This window comes from Saimiri boliviensis, chromosome 20 (genome assembly GCF_048565385.1).
Source record: "Saimiri boliviensis isolate mSaiBol1 chromosome 20, mSaiBol1.pri, whole genome shotgun sequence".
In the NCBI taxonomy this organism is placed as follows: Eukaryota; Metazoa; Chordata; class Mammalia; order Primates; family Cebidae; genus Saimiri; species Saimiri boliviensis.
In genome coordinates this window covers 4,637,744-4,657,138 of record NC_133468.1, presented here as the reverse complement: position 1 = coordinate 4,657,138, position 19,395 = coordinate 4,637,744, and the positions used below count along the sequence as shown (strand labels likewise).

The 19,395-nt window shown below is 38.3% G+C and overlaps 1 protein-coding gene across 2 annotated transcripts in view; it reads left to right on the top strand.

The window, feature by feature from the left end:
• The window catches only part of CNOT6 (CCR4-NOT transcription complex subunit 6), an 84,229-nt gene extending 76,018 nt beyond the window's left edge, over positions 1-8,211 (top strand). For both annotated transcript variants that reach the window (XM_039460545.2, XM_039460544.2), the window contains exons 8-12: positions 533-687; positions 1,284-1,438; positions 2,351-2,581; positions 4,775-4,977; positions 7,530-8,211. In XM_039460545.2, coding sequence (XP_039316479.1) covers positions 533-687; positions 1,284-1,438; positions 2,351-2,581; positions 4,775-4,977; positions 7,530-7,742 — 957 coding nt within the window. In that variant the 3' untranslated portion in view covers positions 7,743-8,211. The remainder of the gene's footprint in view (positions 1-532; positions 688-1,283; positions 1,439-2,350; positions 2,582-4,774; positions 4,978-7,529) is intronic.
• Positions 8,212-19,395: the final 11,184 nt, after the last annotated feature.

The following is a 19,395-nucleotide window of genomic DNA, read 5'->3' as shown; positions in this document are numbered from 1 at the left end:
TTCATTGTTCCTAAACAGCAATGAATTGCCCTTGGCAACTGGTACCTGTAAAATGACAAGTAGGTGTTCCAGTTGGTTTCAGATAAATAGCATTAAAAAGATGTTACTTTTTTTTTGGTAGGGGGTGGGAGACAGGATCTTGGTCTGTCCTCCAGGCTGGAGTGCAGTGTTGCTATCTCAGCTCACTGCTGCCCCCGCCTCCTGGGTTCAAGCGAATTTAGCCTCCCTAGTAGCTGGGATTACAGGCATGCACCACGCCCGGCTAATTTTCATATTTTTAGTAGAGACTGGTTTTGCTATGTTGGCCAGGCTTGGTCTGAAACACCTGGCCTCAAGTGATCCATCCGCCTCTGCCTCCCAAAGTGCTGGGATTATAGACATGAGCCACCATGCCTGGCTTGAAAAGATGTTACATTCTTATCTGTAGACCAGTCCTATGAAATTATTTCAGGCTCTCAGACTATACATAAAAGTCAATATGTAGGACTGATTTTTGTCATATGAAATAACTGTTCTGTTTACAATTTTTCAGGAGGTTGAAACGGAACAGTATTACAGTTTTTTTCTGGTAGAACTGAAAGAACGTGGCTATAATGGATTCTTTAGTCCTAAGTCTAGAGCTAGGACAATGTCAGAACAAGAAAGGAAACATGTTGATGGCTGTGCAATATTCTTCAAGACAGAAAAGTAAGTCATCTTGTTTTTAAAAAAGAAAATTTTCTCAGTATTTGCAGGGTGGGGGCCAAGGGTGTGGAAATTAATTGGCAAATGAGAGAATGAGGCACTATGTTATTACTCAAGAAAATAATGCTATTTGACCTAGGGGATTTTTGTTTTTAATCATCAAAAATAACCTTGTTTTGGAGACATGCTTAAAAGTACTGCTGTTTCTTCAGGTGTTTACTAGGGTTTAACTCCAATTGTTAATTGAATCACCAAGTAGTTAAAATTCCCTCTAGGATGGTACAGGGATTCTTAAATCCATACTTTAAAAAAGAATTGTTTAAAAATTACAAGGTAAAATATTCCAACATAAAACCTAAACAAGATGACTACGTTTTTTTAAGTTGTAATTTTCAAATTGTTATTTGTATCAGTAACAGACTTAATTGCAACTTTAAATGGATGTGGGAAGCTTGGTGCTAAACGGTGAAGGATTTTCCATAATGTGATTTAAGTGCCATCATATCTGTTAAGGAAGTTTGGGAAAACTACAGTTCCCACAAAGCTAACCTGTTGGTACTCCCAACTCTGTTTGTGTGTGTGTTTTGTTTTTGTTTTAGATTTACTTTGGTTCAGAAACACACTGTTGAATTTAATCAGCTAGCCATGGCAAATTCTGAAGGGTCTGAAGCTATGCTGAACAGAGTCATGACAAAAGATAACATTGGAGTTGCAGTACTGCTAGAACTTCGAAAGGAATTGATTGAAATGTCATGTGAGTGGCCCTTTCACTTCCTGTAAAATTGACCACCAAAATTTAATAGTTCTGACTAGACATCTTCAAAAGAATAGAAAACAGAAATTTCATTGTGTATTAATGGTCTTGTCTAACACCTGAAGAAACTCAGTGAGAATTTGTCTTTTCTAAAATATCTCTCTTTTTCTCTGCCACAAAGCTTAAGATGAGAAAGCACTGGCCCATTAAAAAGTGTTACAAACCTTGAAAAGCATTAAAAAAACTTTTTTTTTCTCTTAAGAATTTTTTATGTAAAAGAAATGTTGAAGTAAATATTAAAGTAACTGCTCAGGGGTAAGAACTCTATACACTTTTATAATTTTTTTGGCAGCAAGGATATTTCTGTAAGCAAATTCTTTTCCTGATCTATTTAAAATAATTGTTTTCAAGGTGTTGAGTTTTGGATAAATGGATCACTTAAAATTGAAAGTATATTTAAGTGACCATTATGCCAAGACCTGAAACTTTGTCACTTGAGCAGTTGGAATAGGGATATTTAATGTGAAGTATAGAAAAGATGGAAATAGGACTTAAGAGTTGTCTTAAATTTAAGAAAGAGGGTTTAGATTAAATTTTGTGAGGCTTGATTTAGGACATCCAAACTAAGACCAAAAGTTTGAAGGAGACAGAGTTTTAAAACTCAAGCTGTCTAGAATAGTTGGGGCTATTTTTGTACAAGTAGTGAATGCCCTGTGCTGGAAGCATCAACCTAGTTTTAGATGTGTATTTCTTGGGTTTGTTGTGGGTCACAATTAGTCATCAGGTGGGAATTTTAGGTGACTTTTCTATTCTGGGACTCCTGAGAAATTATTTGCTTTCAGACACTGTAAGAATATATGGGCTGATGGGCGGGTTTTGTCTGTTTCTTTGTTTTGTTTTTATCTAATATAGCTGGAAAGCCACATCTTGGAACAGAAAAACAACTTATTCTTGTGGCTAATGCTCATATGCATTGGGACCCTGAATACTCTGATGTGAAGTTGGTGCAAACTATGATGTTCCTCTCAGAAGTGAAGAACATTATTGATAAAGCCTCTCGTAACCTCAAATCCAGTGTATTGGGAGAATTTGGAACTATTCCACTTGTGTTATGTGCAGATCTTAATTCTTTGCCAGATTCTGGTAAGAAAATAATGTTTTATGTAGAATACTTTTGACATAAAATGATTTAGTAATGTATTGTTTCTGATCATTTCAAATTAAGTCCAAATAAAAATTTTGTTTGTAATGGCAGCTATGAGCAGGTTTGTAATGTTGTGTCGGGGTAGAGGGGCTGTTTTGAAGATAAAATGGTATTATGGAAACCTGAAGAGAAGGATGTAATCGTCTTGAATAAACACATAGGCAATAACTTGAAATGACTCTATAAAGAACATATTTTATTATCCCCAAGTCAGAGATAATTATGGTTATTAAGACAGCCTCTTTGAGATTCCAGCATGTGGTAATATAATCACAGTTTAAATTCGAGTTAAAATTATAGAATCTCAGTTTTGCGTGTATTTGTAACTTGATGAGAAAAATACACCTCAGATGGAAATTGAGCTCCTTTATTTATACACATAACAGTCAAGTGATTTTTTTTTTTTTTTTGGAGACAGAGTCTTGCTCTGTCGCCAGGTGCCAGGCTGGAGTGCAGTGGTGCAATCTCAGCTCACTGCAGCCTCCACCTCCTGGTTCCAAGCACTTCTGCTGCCTCAGCCTCCTGAGTAGCTGGGACTACAGGCGTGGGCCACTACGCCCAGCTGATTTTTATATTTTAGTAGAGATGGGGTTTCACTGTGTTGGCCAGGATGATCTTGATTTCTTGACCTTGTGATCCACCCATCTCAGCCTTCCAAAGTGCTGGAATTAGAGGTGTGAGCCACTGTGTCGGGCCAGTCAAGTGATTTTAACAAAGAGCAAGGATCTTGATTTTTATTAAAATGTAGAATACAGAAAGCCTGAACTGGAATGCTTTCCATAGATAGTATACAATAAACAATAGCTCTTGTAATAACAAACTATTTTTTCCTTTTTGTGTTTCAACTTACTCATACTCTTAAACAAACAGGAGTACTTTTTCTTGGACTTGAATGTATACATGAACACACACATACATGCACATTTGGAAGCACACGTTGACATCACAATAGATAGAACCATTAGGAAGAAAGAAACTGGCTGCATGCTGTGGCTCACGCCTAGTAATCCCAGCACTTTGGGAAGCTGAGGTGGGCAGATCACTTGAGGCCAAGAGTTCAAGACCAGCCTGGCTAACATGCTGAAACCGTGTCTCTACTGAAAATACAAAAATTAATCGGACGTGGTGGTGGACACCTGTAATCCCGGCTACTTGGGAGGGTGAGGCACAAGAATGACTTGAACCCTGGAGGCAGAAGTTGCAGTGAGCCAAGATTGCCCTACTGCACTCCAACCTGGTTGACAGAGTGAGGATATCTCAAAAAGAAGAACAAGAAGGAGAAGAAAGAAACTGAGTTAAAATTTGATTTCAGGGAAGATAAAGCTGCTATCTAAAATCTTCTGTAATTCTTTATTCCAGCTCAATGAAGTTATGTGGTTACTACTACCGAAGCAGTTGAGTAGTAGTCTCTGGCAGTTTGTCTACATGCTTTCTCCTTTCTGTGTAGCTACAAAGTATCTGAGGAATAAAGAGAAAATCTAGTCAAACATTGACATCCAAGACCCATTTCAGCATTGTGAAATACAGTATTATAATAGCAGGCAGGTCAGAAAATGTCCAGCCTTGCTAACTGGTGAATAAAATACAAATTAAAATATATTTGTAGAGCCCATCTTGTGCTTAGTAAATTGGGAAAATACTTCACTAGGGATGGGTAAGTTTGCTCTGTAACTAGCTGGTGGTATTCTCTTCCATAGTTGGCAGTATTATAAAGTGGCACATTCAGTCCTAATCTTGGGATTTTACACCAAGTAAATAATTGAGCATAAGCAGAAATCTACACACTAAGATGTTGATTATGGTATTATCTTTAATTCTTTTTAAAAAGTGGAAACTACCCTGCATTTTACAAAATTAGTAGTAAATATTATCCACCAGCCCAATTGCATTGTGCAGCCATTAAAGAATGATATTTGGGAAGACACATGTTTATAAAGCAGAGTGTAACCTGTTCAATATTCTATGATTACAATTGTGTAAAAATAGATTTGGACAAGTCTTGACAAATATAAAAAGGAATGTTTTGGAATGTGGGAATACGTGTGGTTTAAAACTTTACTATTACATGATCTTTTAAAATTACTTTTTGTTTATATTATATTTGACAATAAAAAAATTTGTCTTCATTGTAGGTGTTGTAGAATATTTGAGCACAGGTGGAGTAGAAACAAATCACAAAGACTTTAAGGAGCTGAGGTATAATGAAAGTCTCACAAACTTCAGCTGTCATGGGAAGAATGGAACCACCAATGGAAGGATCACTCATGGTTTCAAGTTAAAGAGTGCCTATGAGAGTGGTCTGATGCCTTACACAAATTACACATTTGATTTTAAGGTCTGTCTTGAGACTGATAAGTTTTTCAAACCTCTATTTTACTGGCAAGTTTTCTGATGCATTATGATGTCTTTAAAAATGTGGATGTATGTTCAGACTGGAATGAAGCAGTCTTGAATTCACTGACAACAATATTCTTTGTTTTATGTTTGAGACTAGGTCTCACTTAGTCAGCCAGGCCAGAATGCAGTGGCACAATCACGGCTCACGGCAGCTTCAACCATGCAGGCTGAAATCACACTGTCACCTCGGCCTCCCTAGTAGCTGGGACTACAGGCGCACACCACCACGCCTGGCTAATTCTTGTATTTTTTGTAGAGGTGGAGTCTCACTATGTCCACGTTGGTCTTGAGCTCCTGGCCTTAAATGATTCTTCCACCTCAGTCTCCCAAAGTTCTGAGACTACAGGCGTGAACCACTGTACTCAGCCAGTAATATTTTTTTATTACTCTTCTTTAGAATTTCATGTGATTAGTGTCACAACCTTACTTTGTAGATATTTATTCTAATATTTTCCAGGATAAGAAGTTAGATGAAATCTGTAGAATTCCTAAGCTGACTTTTCACCTTTTGGTGACAATTATGTTTCTTGTATTCTCATTATTAACAGCTAGATATGCTGAACCATGCTATCTAATTTGGGTGGCAGTTAGGGTAAGGTGTTCCTTCTCTTACATTTTAATTTAACTGAAACTAAATTCTTTTGAATGTCAAAGTGTGGTTATTAGCTATTTTTAAATGTTTCTAAGCTACATCTTTTTTTTGCCCCCTGAGACAGAGTCTTGCTCTGTTGCCCAGCATGGAGTTCAGTGGCGCAATTTTGGTTCACTGCAACCTCCCCCTCCCAGGTTCAAGTGATTTCTCATGCCTCAGCCTCCCGAATTGCTGGGATTACATGTGTGCGCCACCACACCCCACTGACTTTTGTGTTTTTAGTAGAGACAGTTTCACCGTGTTGGCCAGGCTGGTGTCGAACCTCTGGCCTCAAGGGATTTCCCCATCTTGGCCTCCCAGAGTGCTGGGATTACAGGTATGAGCCACTGCACCTTACCAGGCTCTCATCATTTTTTTTATTTAGGGCTATGTCACTTTCTTGTGTTTATCCTTTTTTTTTTTTTTTGGCAGGAGTCAGGGGCTTCTCCATTGTTCCTGTAGATAGGTTTAACTGTCCTTTTTTAAAAAAAGAGAAAAAGATGTCGTTTCAGTCTGTCATCCAGGTTGAGGTACAGTGATAATGATCATATACACTGCAGCCTTGATCTGGGCTGAGGCAATCCTCCTGCCTCAGCCTCCCCACTAACTAGAACTACCGGTGTGCGCCACCATGCCCAGCTAATTTTTTTTTTTTTTTTTGTAATTTTGTTTTTTTTAAAGATAGGGTCTTGCTATATTGTCCAGCCTGATCTTCAACCCCTGGCCTTAAGCAATCCTCCTGTCTTAGCATCCCAAAGTGCTGGGATTATAGGCAGGAGCTACTGCATCTGGCTCAACTGCCCTTTTAAACTACTTTTTGCATGTCTGCTTTCTTAACTCCTAGCTTTCTATTTCTAAGCTGCTGGCAAAGGAATAATTTAGGTTAGATTGTCCAGAGTGTAAATAAGAGTCTAGATAGTATCTCTGGAGCTCTTACACTTTAGAGTATAGAAAGTAAAGCCCCTGTTTATCCTCAAGTGCCCCTTCCTTTCAAATTCTTACGGAGACATTGAAGAGAAGGCATGGGTGATAGCCAAAGGGTGGGAAAGCTTAGGGTTTTTTTCTCTTTATGTTGCTGGTGGAGGCAGGAAGAAGACAACTGAATGTGCTTCAGAGTGCATTTGGCCAAGAGCACCTAGAGGAGAGGAGCAGAACCATCAGACGGGAACAGTTTGTTAGATGTCATGGTGGGGTGCTGCTGAGAGAGAAGGGGACAGCTAGAGACAGCTCTGCCCTCGTGCAGCTGAGATGTGATGAGAGAGACAAGTCTCAACCACACGGATGAGCTAATGACACCTTGAGATGGCCATTAGCAAGGGAAGTGAATCAATGGTGGGAAGTAGTGAGTAGATGGGAGCAGAATTCAGGAAGGTCTTTGGAAAGCAGTTGAACCTGACATTGAAAGATTAAGAAGGAATTGACCTCGTAACAAGTGTTACAGGCAGAGTGGAGAGTGACTGTGTGTGTGTGTGTGTGTGTGTGAAGGTCCTGAGGCAGGAAAGAGCTTGGTACCTGTAGGTTCCCCTCCCATCCTCACCCCTTTCACACTCCAAAGGCTAGTGTGGCAGCAGGGAAAGTGGCGCAAATTAGGTTAGGAAGGAGAAGGAGAGGCTACATCCTGAAGGGTCTTAGGTCTTGTAAAAGATCCAGATAGGAAGAATGCTTCATTCTGCTGGATTTGACATTTTGTGGGAGGAACCATTTGGTGTATGTAGTACAGATCTTATCCTACAAGCTGATAAGTTTCACTTGTTTAGTTCTGTTCACCAAATGTGACTGTAAAGACATGTCTTGAAAGCACTCAGGATTTTCGTGTTGTCTTACGTGGTGCTTATATCTTTCTTTCTATTGTTTTTCAGGGTATAATCGACTACATTTTCTATTCTAAACCTCAGCTGAACACCTTAGGCATCCTGGGCCCTCTGGACCACCACTGGCTGGTTGAGAATAACATCAGTGGCTGCCCACACCCCCTCATCCCCTCTGACCACTTCTCACTTTTTGCACAACTGGAGCTCTTACTGCCTTTAATGCCCCAAGTCAATGGCATCCACCTTCCTGGCAGGAGGTAGTCAAGCACCTTCGGAGGACAGCCTCGATTCACTTGTAAACTTGTGAAAATCTGAACATAGGGGAGTGAGGTATGGCCACTGAGGATTTTTGTTTGCTTAAGAATGATTTGAATTTTCAATCTGATTATATGATAAGGATATAGTATGAAAGCCAGGTGCTAGCAACAGACAAATTCTGAGCCCAATATGCTTTATACTGCTAGACAGGGATTGGTGTGTTTGCACCTATCTTTAATTTGTTATAAGAAATTTTCCTATTCTATCCAATATAATATTTTCATGCCTTGAAATAGGAAAATGTTTAAAGAGCATATTCTCTTTGCACAGAAATCTGTAGCACTACTTTTTTGAGGCCAGTAGTAACATCCAGAGACCATTCTTCCATACTTTACTCCCTCCTTTTTCAGACTTGTTTGTAAAATACAGAATTTGAATTTAGCCTTTATGATTGTATATGATCCACAGAAAACCTGATTTATGAAATTTTGTACTAAAAAAAAAAATCATTTGGAAATGATTGTATTGTAAACTAAGGCTAAATTTTTTTTAAAACCTGTTTCATGTGTTATAAATGCCAGCTTGTAAAAGAAGCTGCAACAGACTTTCTCTGCTCATGATTTGCACTCTTAGGGTTTTGTGAGCCCTTTTGTACTACTTTATTTTTAAATTGAGAACATGGTTCTTTAAATATAAATCTGCTTAAACCTTAGGATGTTTTCAGACCAGAGGCAACTTATTGATGAATTTTTATGAAAACTATCTACCAGGACAGATAAGCTGAACAGTGATGATCTGTAGGCATTTATGGACTGAATGTAATGGTTGATATATGTACATTCTGATATTTTTAAATCTTTAACTTTTTTAAGTTAAAAAACTACAGCTGCTAAGGTACAGCTTAACTCCTTTTTGAGACACTTCCTGTCCTATCTCCACTGTGCCTGCCTAAATTTGTTCTCACCAAGCACTGCCTGTGCATGCAGAGAAAATCTGTGCATCCTCTTTTATATTTTTAAAATACTGTTTAACATTTGTGAGAATTTTATGAAAATGCTTTTGTATGAGCTGTGGCTTTGTTTTCCATTGTGAAGCATCAAATATCGCAGTTTGGAACGTGTTTATGGGGTGGGTCCCTGGATCTTTGCTCACCAGATCCAAGCACTGCTTCTCGGTGTCACTGCAGCGTACTGCTTGTCACCCAGAATGCTACTATCATGTGAATTCTTTCTGTTGTCCGTGTATTCCTTAGTCTTTTTTTTTTAATCATTCCTTATTTAAGAAGAAGTAATTTTCCATTTATGAAGCAGTATAAATTAGATGCGTTTTCAAAACAGGTCCCTAAGACAATTGTTCAGATCATTTTTAAAATGACTAAGTCATTTTAGTATGTCAACCAAGATAAAAGTTACATCACACCCTCGATTTTGCCCGTAGTGCCATTAGTAGAATAGAAATGAAAACCAGCTTTAACTTTGCAAAGTGAACGTGTACATGGTCTGTTCTCATTTATTCATTCTTCTGTGAAAAGTCAAATGAATTCAGAGGGAGCTTGGTCAAACTGCTTTTGTTTCAGCTGCAGGCAGGGGAGTCAAAGGACACCATGTGAGCATTAGGAAAAAAAATGTTGACTGTTATTAACAATTTTTATACAGAGAGTGAGTCATTTTGGATAATGACTTAAAATTTTATGAAAAATGTTCAGCACTTAAATGTGCTTATTCTGTTTTTAAGAGAAAATAAAATTACATACTGTTTAAATAAATGATTCTTCTCCAAAGGGTTTTGATCTTGAATCTTTGTCTTGGACCTGTTTTTTCCTTTGAGGGTTTTTGTTGTTTTTTTTAAGATTTCATTGTGATGTTTTGGTTTTGTTTTTTGCTTTTTGTTTGAGTTGTGCTGACACCAAACACGTCCAGTTTATAATCAGTACATTGGAAAGCTGGTATTGATGTAGAACCAGTACATAACTTTTTATGGGGTTTTTGTTATCGTTTTTATTTTTTATTTTATTTTATTTTTTTGTAAAGTGTGAATAAAAGGTATGTTTACTCATTTTTCCTAAACACTGTGTTGGTAATATGCATCATGACAATTTCCAGTGAAGGTAAGCTGGAGCTGGTTGGACTAATGAGACTGAGGAAGCAGCCTTTCCTACGATCTGCATTATGTAATCACAGGTCCAGAGAGCTTTATGGAAGGGGGAGGGGAGGAGCACTTACTCATTTTGTATTTGTTAATGGAGGATGTAATCTTTTCGTAGATGCTGGAACTAGAGTGCACTTGTTAGATGCTAAAGGTTTGAGCTTTACACAAAATGTATTCATCTGTATTTGTTATTGTCTATAATATATTTGAATTTGGGGCAGCATATTAAGATATAATGGCCTGTTATGTCTTGAAAATACTTGTTTTGCCTCTTCCAGGCATACTGCATTATGTGGATCAGTTTGAACAGCTTCTCCACCTTAGTTTGGACACTGATTAATTGAACCAAGAGTGTAGATTTACAATTTAACCTTCAAAAGAGGAAGAAATATTTGGGGTCTATAGGGAATAAACAGTCATACCAAAATAGACTATGATGCTTTTGTTAAGCAAGGTTTCATGTTTTAGGTATTTTCTGTCTTAAATAATTTCCAATAATCTATACTTTCTAAAATGCAATAAAAACTAGTATGTTTTCGCAGTGTAGATTTTTTTTCAAAAGTTCTGTAACAAATATATTTAATGTGTTGCCATAATGTAATTTCAGTGTTTTTGCTGGATAAATCCATTTTAGAAACGTTTTACAGAAAGTTTGAGGCACGTTTTCTGTTTTAAAGACCAGGTGTTTGGAGGCACTCAAGTCCTGGTTGCAAATCTCTTGAAGTACAGCTTTACCGTATTAGTGGTGATTATTTATACCTTGAGAATTTAAATATTGTTTGTCAAGTTAATTTATGGCATAATTTAAGCTAAAGTTGTAGAAATGAATTGTCGAGTGCAACTTTAATAGTCCCAAAGATAGGCAAAGAACATCTCCAAAAATGTGTGTGTGTTTTTTTCTTTTGATTTAGTGACAACCAGGAAAACTTGGTGTTATTAGCACTTTCAGACTTAGGGACATTATTAATTTGGATGGAATGCACTTCTAAATGTTTAAAATTTCAAAGCTCTTCTGAGATTCAGGTTCTCAATAACAACATTGAAGTTTTAGAGTTTCACTCTGTACAATTTAAATTTATGGAACTAGTTTCCATAGTAACTTCTAAGGTTTTGGGCTCATATATAAGGACAAAAGTCAACCTAGGCAAAACAATGAACAAATGTTGCAGATAATTCCAAGAACACCTTTAGCAGACATTTCTTCACCATTCATAAACAGTATTTTAAGATGTTCACTTTGCTTTTTTTTTTTTTTTTTTTTTTGGGTTACATAAATTTTAATAACTGGTATGTTGAAGTAGTGTCTGAAAGTATCTAGTCTTTATTCACAGTACATTATATTGTGTAATGCACTGGACTAACTCTTGTTTACCATTCATGTAACAAAACCCAGCACATTATCTGCACTATAAGCTCAAAGAATGTCACATTTGCCCAGGCAGCTCTTTGATAAGGGTGATGGGAAACTGAATATATATCATATGGACTGCTGGTAACAAGGGCTTTTACTGTTATTTTCAGTGGAACCTTCTTGGTCAAATTGTAACTAGCTAGTATTATATTTATATACAGGGTCTTTTTTCTTTACTGATGTATTTTCCTACTCATAGCCAACCAATAAATTCAATATCTGTTTCAAATATTTTAGAAGTGTAATTTATATAGCTGTAGTACTGAGGTTTGAGGAAAAATAAATGTTAATCAGCAGACCACGTATTTAAAATTCTGAATCATCTGGGACAGGGTTGTAACTCACCCTTCCAAAGGGAAGCGTGCAGGGGAACAGGGCCATGATACGGGGAAATGGTGTAAACAAATGTATTTCTTTATTGGCTGTGTTATTCTGTATAACACTCATATCTTTGCCAAAGTTCAATTTTATATTTAGGCAACTGATGGTCCTTTTGCATTTAGGATTTTCATTGTTGTTACCATATACCTCATAATAATATAAGAAATGGGCTCATGTGTCTTCCGTCTTTTGGAAGGAGGTTGACATATTTTAAATAAATGCTTTTAAATACAGTAGCAAACATTGTGTTGGGGTTATAATAATTCATTAAATGTTTTACTTGTTGCACGTATTTTGTTGCATATGTAAACTTTAAAAACGCTTGACTTCCTGAGTCTTCAGATGTCAGCTTACAATTGAGAAAACAACATGAGTTCCTTTACTTTCAGAAACTAGTTCTACAAGGTAAATTTTTTTGTAGATGCGGGAAAAATCATTTAAAATCTGGACAGTTTAGATTAAATGAATACTTGCTTTGATCTCTGATTTTTAAAGCAGGCATGTTCTACTTAATTCTTAGTACAGTGATGCACGTTAGGGGGATATGTTCTGAGAAATGCATCCTTAGGTGATTTTGCCATTGTTCGAACATCAGAGTGTATTTACACAAACATGGGTGGTGTAGCCTGTTACACATCTAGGCTATGTGGCTTAGCCTGTTGCTTCTAGGCTAGAAACCTGTACAGCATGTTACTGTACTGAATACTGTAGGCAGTTGTAAGACAATGGTAAATATTTGTGCCATTGGAAATGGAAATAAGTAAAAATACAGTATTAAAAAAATGGTATGTCTGAGACTGGGGGCAGTGCCTCGTGCCTGTAATCTCTCATTTTGGGAGACTGAGGTGGGCAGATCACTTGAGGCCAGGAGTTCGTGACCAGACTGGGCAACATGGCAAAATCCTGTCTCTATAAAAAATACAAAAATTAGCTGAGTATGGTGACACACTACCTCCAGCTACTTAAAAGGCTGAGGTGGGAGAACTGCTTGAGCCCAGTAGGTGGAGATATCAGTGAGGAGATTGTGCCACTACATTCCAGCCTTGGTTACGAAGTGAGACTGTCTCAAAAAAAAGAAAAAAAAAGGTGTATCTGAATAGGCAGTTCTGTTATATCTTATGGCGTATTCTCATATATGTGGTCCATCTTTGATTAAAATGTCATTATGCACAGTGTATGATGGTATGTAGTTTTAACTCATAATAAGTTTTGTTCCTTATATAACTGTCAATAAGTATAAAAGAATTAATAGGTTGGGTGCAGTGGCCCATGCCTATAATCCCAGCACTTTGGGAGGCTGAGGTGGGAGGATCACTTGAGCCTAGGGGTTCAAGACCAGCCTGGGCAATATGGCAAAACCTCACCTCTACAAAAAATACAAAAATTAGCCGGGCATGGTGGCACATGCCTATCGTTCCAGCCACTCAGGAGGCTGAGATGGGAGGATCACTTGAGCCTGGGAGGCTAAGGTTGGAGTGAGCTGAGATTGCACCACTGCAGTCCAGCCTAGGTGACAGAGCAAGATCCTGTCTTAAAAAACCCAAAAAGGTTACTGAAGTATGTGCCAATACAGTTAATGTTCTTTAAAGGAGCAAGTACCTAAGGAAACATGAATTGAACTATATTTAGAATAAAGTTTTTAGGTTTTAGATAACATATATACCAAGAGTTCCCTTCTTAGACTGTTATTTGGGTATTCAAATTGATTTTACAATAAGTTTTCACAAGTATTAATTATAATTTTAACATAATGAATGGTTTTATATTAGAAGAAACTTGTAGACGATAGTTTTCTACTAGAGTGTTAGGAGAATTTGAGAAATATTTTTGTAAGTAAATTTCCCTTGAATAATATTTTAAATAGATTGTTACATAAATAAGTCTAACGAACTAGTCTGTAGCTAGGGGTTGGGAGGACTGCTGGATTGCAAAGTAGTTTGAAGACCAGTTTTTACAGTTTCAGCACATATAATTTTTTTTTTTCTTTTTTTTTTTTTTTGAGACGGAGTTTCGCTCTTGTTACCCAGGCTGGAGTGCAATGGCACGATCTCGGCTCACTGCAACCTCCGCCTCCTGGGTTCAGGCAGTTCTCCTGCCTCAGCCTCCTGAGTAGCTGGGATTACAGGCACACGCCACCATGCCCAGCTAATTTTTTTGTATTTTTAGTAGAGATGGGGTTTCACCATGTTGACCAGGATGGTCTCGATCTCTTGACCTCATGATCCACCCGCCTCGGCCTCCCAAAGTGCTGGGATTACAGGCTTGAGCCACCGCGCTCGGCCCACATTTAATGTTTTTAATCAAATAAGGAGATGTCAGTTTTCTGTTTCTTTGAATCACAAACTTTAAATCACTCTACCCAAAAGCTATTAAATGAGTTTGGGCCTGTTAGAAGAAACTTTGCTTGCTCTATCAGTACAACCTGAGGCAGGCTTCAAGAGCTTTAATTGCTGGATACCTTCCAGCTTACCAGCAAAGTGAATCTGAGCTGCTGGGCTTATAGAGCTACCCACTAGTAAGTTGCCTAAGTTTATTTAAAATTGAGAGATTTACAATTGTCGTACTCTGTGCTTAGATTGTAAATAGAGATTTGCAGGCATAATCCTTGACTTCCAGTTGTTCATTGACCATAAATCTAGTGCAGTGGGTGCTGAAGATGTAATAGGTGTGGAGCAAGAAACTTGTCCACTGGAAAGGTTGCTGTAGCAGGGCTGTGCAGGATGCGTGAAAAGGGTAAGACGAATACTTGGTGTCAGACTAGTTAGCTGGCTTCTGGTGTGGTCCAGTTGACAGCTAAGCTGAGGAGGGCTTGCAGAGCAGTAAGCCTAGAAAGGAAAGAGAATTTGGAATGTATAGCAAAGGGAAGTAGTAACCTCAATTTCTGCCTCGTGTGGATGAAAAGACAGATGAGTTTTGTCCAGTCATTGTTTTATGTAAACCCTGACCCGAAATCTGTATCTGCCACCAAGGTCCCCATTTTTTCTTTACCCATCTGACAGAAGTATTTAGTCGAAGAATCTTGTTTGTCAAGCTGGATTTTGCTTCATTCCCCATTATCATTCATTCCGATTTTAGTCTGCAAGAGAAAGCCAGTGTGCCCCTACTAAACGGCTTAGTAATTCCAGAAAATGATGAAAGGTAGCATTTGATGCTATATCAATTCTTTTAGCCTATTTCCCTTTGGCTTTTTGTATTAATAAAATAAATGTAAAAAGACTGCCTCTCTGAAATTGCTGGTAAGACCAAGCATTCAAAGATAGGTAAATAGAGCAACATATTTATCAATGAAGGGAGGGATCCAAGGATTCTCAGCTCTGTGAAGCTCCCCTCATGCAACAACTCTGTTCAGTATGGTGGCTTCTAGCCATGTGTGGCTTTTGAGCAATTGAAATGTGACTGTTTGACTAGTATTGTAAAAATTTATTTTTTGTTAAGCAAACGTTGATTTTCTTTTTTTTTTTTTTTTTGAGACGGAGTTTCGCTCTTGTTACCCAGGCTGGAGTGCAATGGCGCTATCTCGGCTCACCGCAACCTCCACTTCCTGGGTTCAGGCAATTCTCCTGACTCAGCCTCCTGAGTAGCTGGAATTACAGGCACGCACCACCATGCCCAGCTAATTTTTTGTATTTTTAGTAGAGGCGGGGTTTCACCATGTTGACCAGGATGGTCTCGATCTCTTGACCTTGTGATCCACCCGCCTTGGCCTCCCAAAGTGCTGGGATTACAGGCTTGAGCCACCGTGCCCGGCCAAAAGTTGATTTTTATAGGATCACATTTAATTGTTGCATTGTGTAAGATAGAGAACTGCTACATTGCTTGTTTGTATTCTACATAAACACATTGCCAGATGATATTAAAGAATTCATTCTAACAGCATTTTACTACTAACCAAAGTAACATTATAATGTGTTTATTGAATGCTGTGCAGACAGAGTCACTGTGCCTATGTTAAGTCCTAATTAGCAAAGTGAGACGTATGTTCATATTTTTCTAGTTTAAAAAATATAGACAACTTATTAAATTTTAAATCAGTTCTGATACAGAACTGAGTGGAAATGCGGGGCTAATTCCAGCTACTGTACTAGGTCTGTCACAAGCTAGCTGTATCACAAATTTCAGGATGAATGACAGCTGCAGTTTGCCTTACCACAGCAAAGAAAAAAATCTGTTTTTTTGTTAAAAAAAAATACATATTGAATTTAATGATTTCCCTTGATGGATAAAAATAAGTGAAATTAATCACTGAAATGTCCAACAGAAAGTAAGACACTTTGTAATAGGATTCAAGCATATAGATTTGGCCAGTTATGTTATAAAAGGGCTTACCTTCTTCCATGGGGAGGTGAAAAGGGGTATCCCCCCCTCCTTTTTTAGAGACATAGTCTTACTCTGTCACCCAGGCTGGAGTGCAGTGGCACGATCTCAGCTCACTGCAATCTCCGCCTCCTGGGTTCAAGCGATTTTTTCAAATTGTGCATTACTCCTTTGAATTTGATGTTCATGTTCTAGAGTAAACACACGAATTCATGAGTACATAGAAACAAATACTTTTGCTACAAAGTCCAATAGATTCCTCTGAAACCGAAATACCAGGTTTGTTGATCTAGATCCAAAATTTTTTTTAATGATTTTGGGGATTGATTGAGTTGTGAGAAAACAAGTATATTTGGTACAACTTTGGTATGTGAATCTATTTTTTCAACACTATGTTTTAGGAAGGTGGTAAAGGAGGAACAACGATGAGTCAGAAAACAAAAAGTAACAGACATAAGCCAAGGCGTCGGTAACATTAAATGAGTGGATGAAACAATCCAACCAAAAGCAATGAGACTGAAGAAAATAAGATTCAGCTATATGCCATTTATAGGAGATGCACTTCAGTTATAAAGGTTACAGTTAGGCTGAGAGTACAGGATGGAAGAACATGTCATGCAAACAGGAACTATAAAAATTGGGGCTAGTCTGGGTGTGGTGGCTCATGCCTGTAATCCCAACACTTTGGGAGGCTGAGGCGGGAGGATTACCTGAGGTCAGGTGTTCGAGACCAGCCCGGCCAACAGGTGAAGTCCTGTCTCTACTAAAAATACAGAAGAATTAGCCGGGCGTGGTGGTGTGCACCTGTAATCCCAGCTACTTGGGAGGCTCAGGCAGGAGAATCACTCGAACCCAAGAGGCAGACGTTGTGGTGAGCCAGGATGGTGCCACTGTACTCCAGCCTGGGTGACAGAGTGAGACTCTGTCTCAAAAAATAAAAAATAAATTGGGGCTCTACTAATAATATCTGACAAAATACACTTGGAAACAAAAACAAAGTTCCTAGATAAAAAGAAGGGCATCTTATAATGTTAAGCAACACTAAACAACAAAGCCCCAAACTACAGGAAGCAACACTGACTGAATGGAAGGGAGATATCGACAATTTCAGCAGTAATAGTTGGAAATTTCAGTACCTTTATCAATAGAACAACTAGGCAGAAATCAATAAGGTAATAGGAAACCTAACACCAACTGGGCCGGGCACGGTGGCTCACGCCAAATCCCAGCACTTTGGGAGGCCAAGGTGGGTGGACCACGAGGTCAAGAGATCAGGACCATCCTGGCCAACATGGTGAAACCTGGTCTCTACTAAAAATACAAAAAATTAGCTGAGTGTGGTGGTGCGCACCTGTAGTCCCAGCTACTCGGGAGGCTGAGGCAGGAGAATCGCTTGAACTCGGGAGGTGGAGGTTACAGTGAGCTGAGATCATGCCACTGCATTCCAGCCTGGGGACAGTGAGACTCCGTCTCAAAAAAAAAAAAATCCCAACTGAACCTAATAGACATGTAAAACAATACCAGAATATACGTTTTTCACAGGTGTACATGGAATAGGTCAGATCATATGTGATGCCATAAAACAAGCCATATAAGCTCAAAAGAATTGATCATACAAAGTATATTATCCAATCAATGAAGTGAAACTAGGGAAGTCTGAAAATACGTTGAAATAAATGAAAATACAACATACCAAAACATGGGATGCAGTGAAAAGCAATACTTAAAAGGAATTTACAGGCCAGGTGCGGTGGCTCATTCCTATAATCCCAGCACTTTGGCTGAGGCGGGCAGATCATGAGGTCAAGAAATCGAGACCATCCTGACCAACATGGTGAAATCCCGTCTCTATAAAAAATACAAAAATGAGCTGGGTGTGGTGGTGCGCACCTGTAGTCCCAGCTACTCAAGAGGCTGAGGCAGGAGAATTGCTTGAACCCGGGGGAGGTGGAGGTTGCAGTGAGCTGAGATCCCGCCACTGCACTCCAGCCTGGTGCCTGGTGACAGAGCAAGACTGTCTCAAAAAAGAAAAGAAGGAATTTACAGTTATAAACACGTTTAAAAAAAATATTGGGGCTGGGCACAGTGACTCAACGCCTGTAATCTCCCAGCACTTTGGGAGGCCGAAGCGGGTAGACCATGAGGTCAGGAATTCTAGACCAGCCGGCCTGGCCAGCATGGTGAAACCCTGTCTCTACTAAAAATACAAAATTTAGCCTAATGTGGTGGCACATGCCTGTAATCCTAGCTACTGGAGAGGCTGAGGTAGGAGAATCACTTGAACCCAGAAGGCAGAAGTTGCAGTGAGCTGACATCACGCAACTCCACTCCAGCCTCAGCTTTTGAGACAGAGCAAGACTCTGTCTCAAAAAAAAAAAAAAAAAAAAAAAAAAAAAAAAAAAAAAAAAGCAAGCTTAAATCTGTTTCACCTTAAGACGCTGGAAAACAATAAAACAAACCCAAAGCAAGCAGAAAGAAGGAAGTAATTAGAACTAGAGCAGAAAATTATGAAATAGAGAATAGAAAAATGGTAGAGAAGATCAGAATCAAAGACTGATTCTTTGGAAAGATCAGCAAAATTGATGAGCCTTTAAGTAGACTGAGCATAAAAAACTCCTTAAATTGCTAAAATTAGGAATGAAGGGAAGACATTACTACCAACCTTTGTAGAATAAAAAGGATTATTATGGAATGCTGTGGGCGATCATATGCCAATAAATTAGATAATATAGATGAAATGGGTACTACCAAAACTGACTCAAGAAGAAAGAGAAAATCTGAATAGATATACAACAATAAAGAGATTGGATTAGTAATAAAAGAACTACAAAGTGAAAAGCTTAAGCCCGGATGGCTTCACTGGAGAATCCTACCAAGTATTTAAGCTGATACCAATTCCTCCTCACAAAATTCAAAAAGTAGAAGAGGGAACACTTTTTAAACTCATTCTATTCTCTCATATCAAAACTAGACAAAGATATCTCAAAAAAAAAAAACCCTAAAAACTACATACTAATCACTTTTAAATACAGATCCAAAAATCCTCAAAAGTAAACTAGCAAAATAGGATTCAGCAGTATATAAAAAAGGATTTTGTACCTTGACCAAGTAGGATTTATCCAATTAACATAATGCATTGTATTAGTAGAATAAAGAACAAAAGCATACGGTCATTTGACAAAACTTAACTCTGCATTCAAAAACAAAAAAATGAGAACTTCCTCAACCTGATAAGGGGCATTTACAAAGAACCTACAGTTAATATCATACTTAATGATGAAAGGCTTTCCCCCAAGAAAGCAAGGAATTCATGTTCTTGGGTTGAAGAATAATATTAAGATGGCAATACTCCCCACATTGATCTGCAGATTCGATGCAGTCTCTATCAGAATCCCAGCTGAC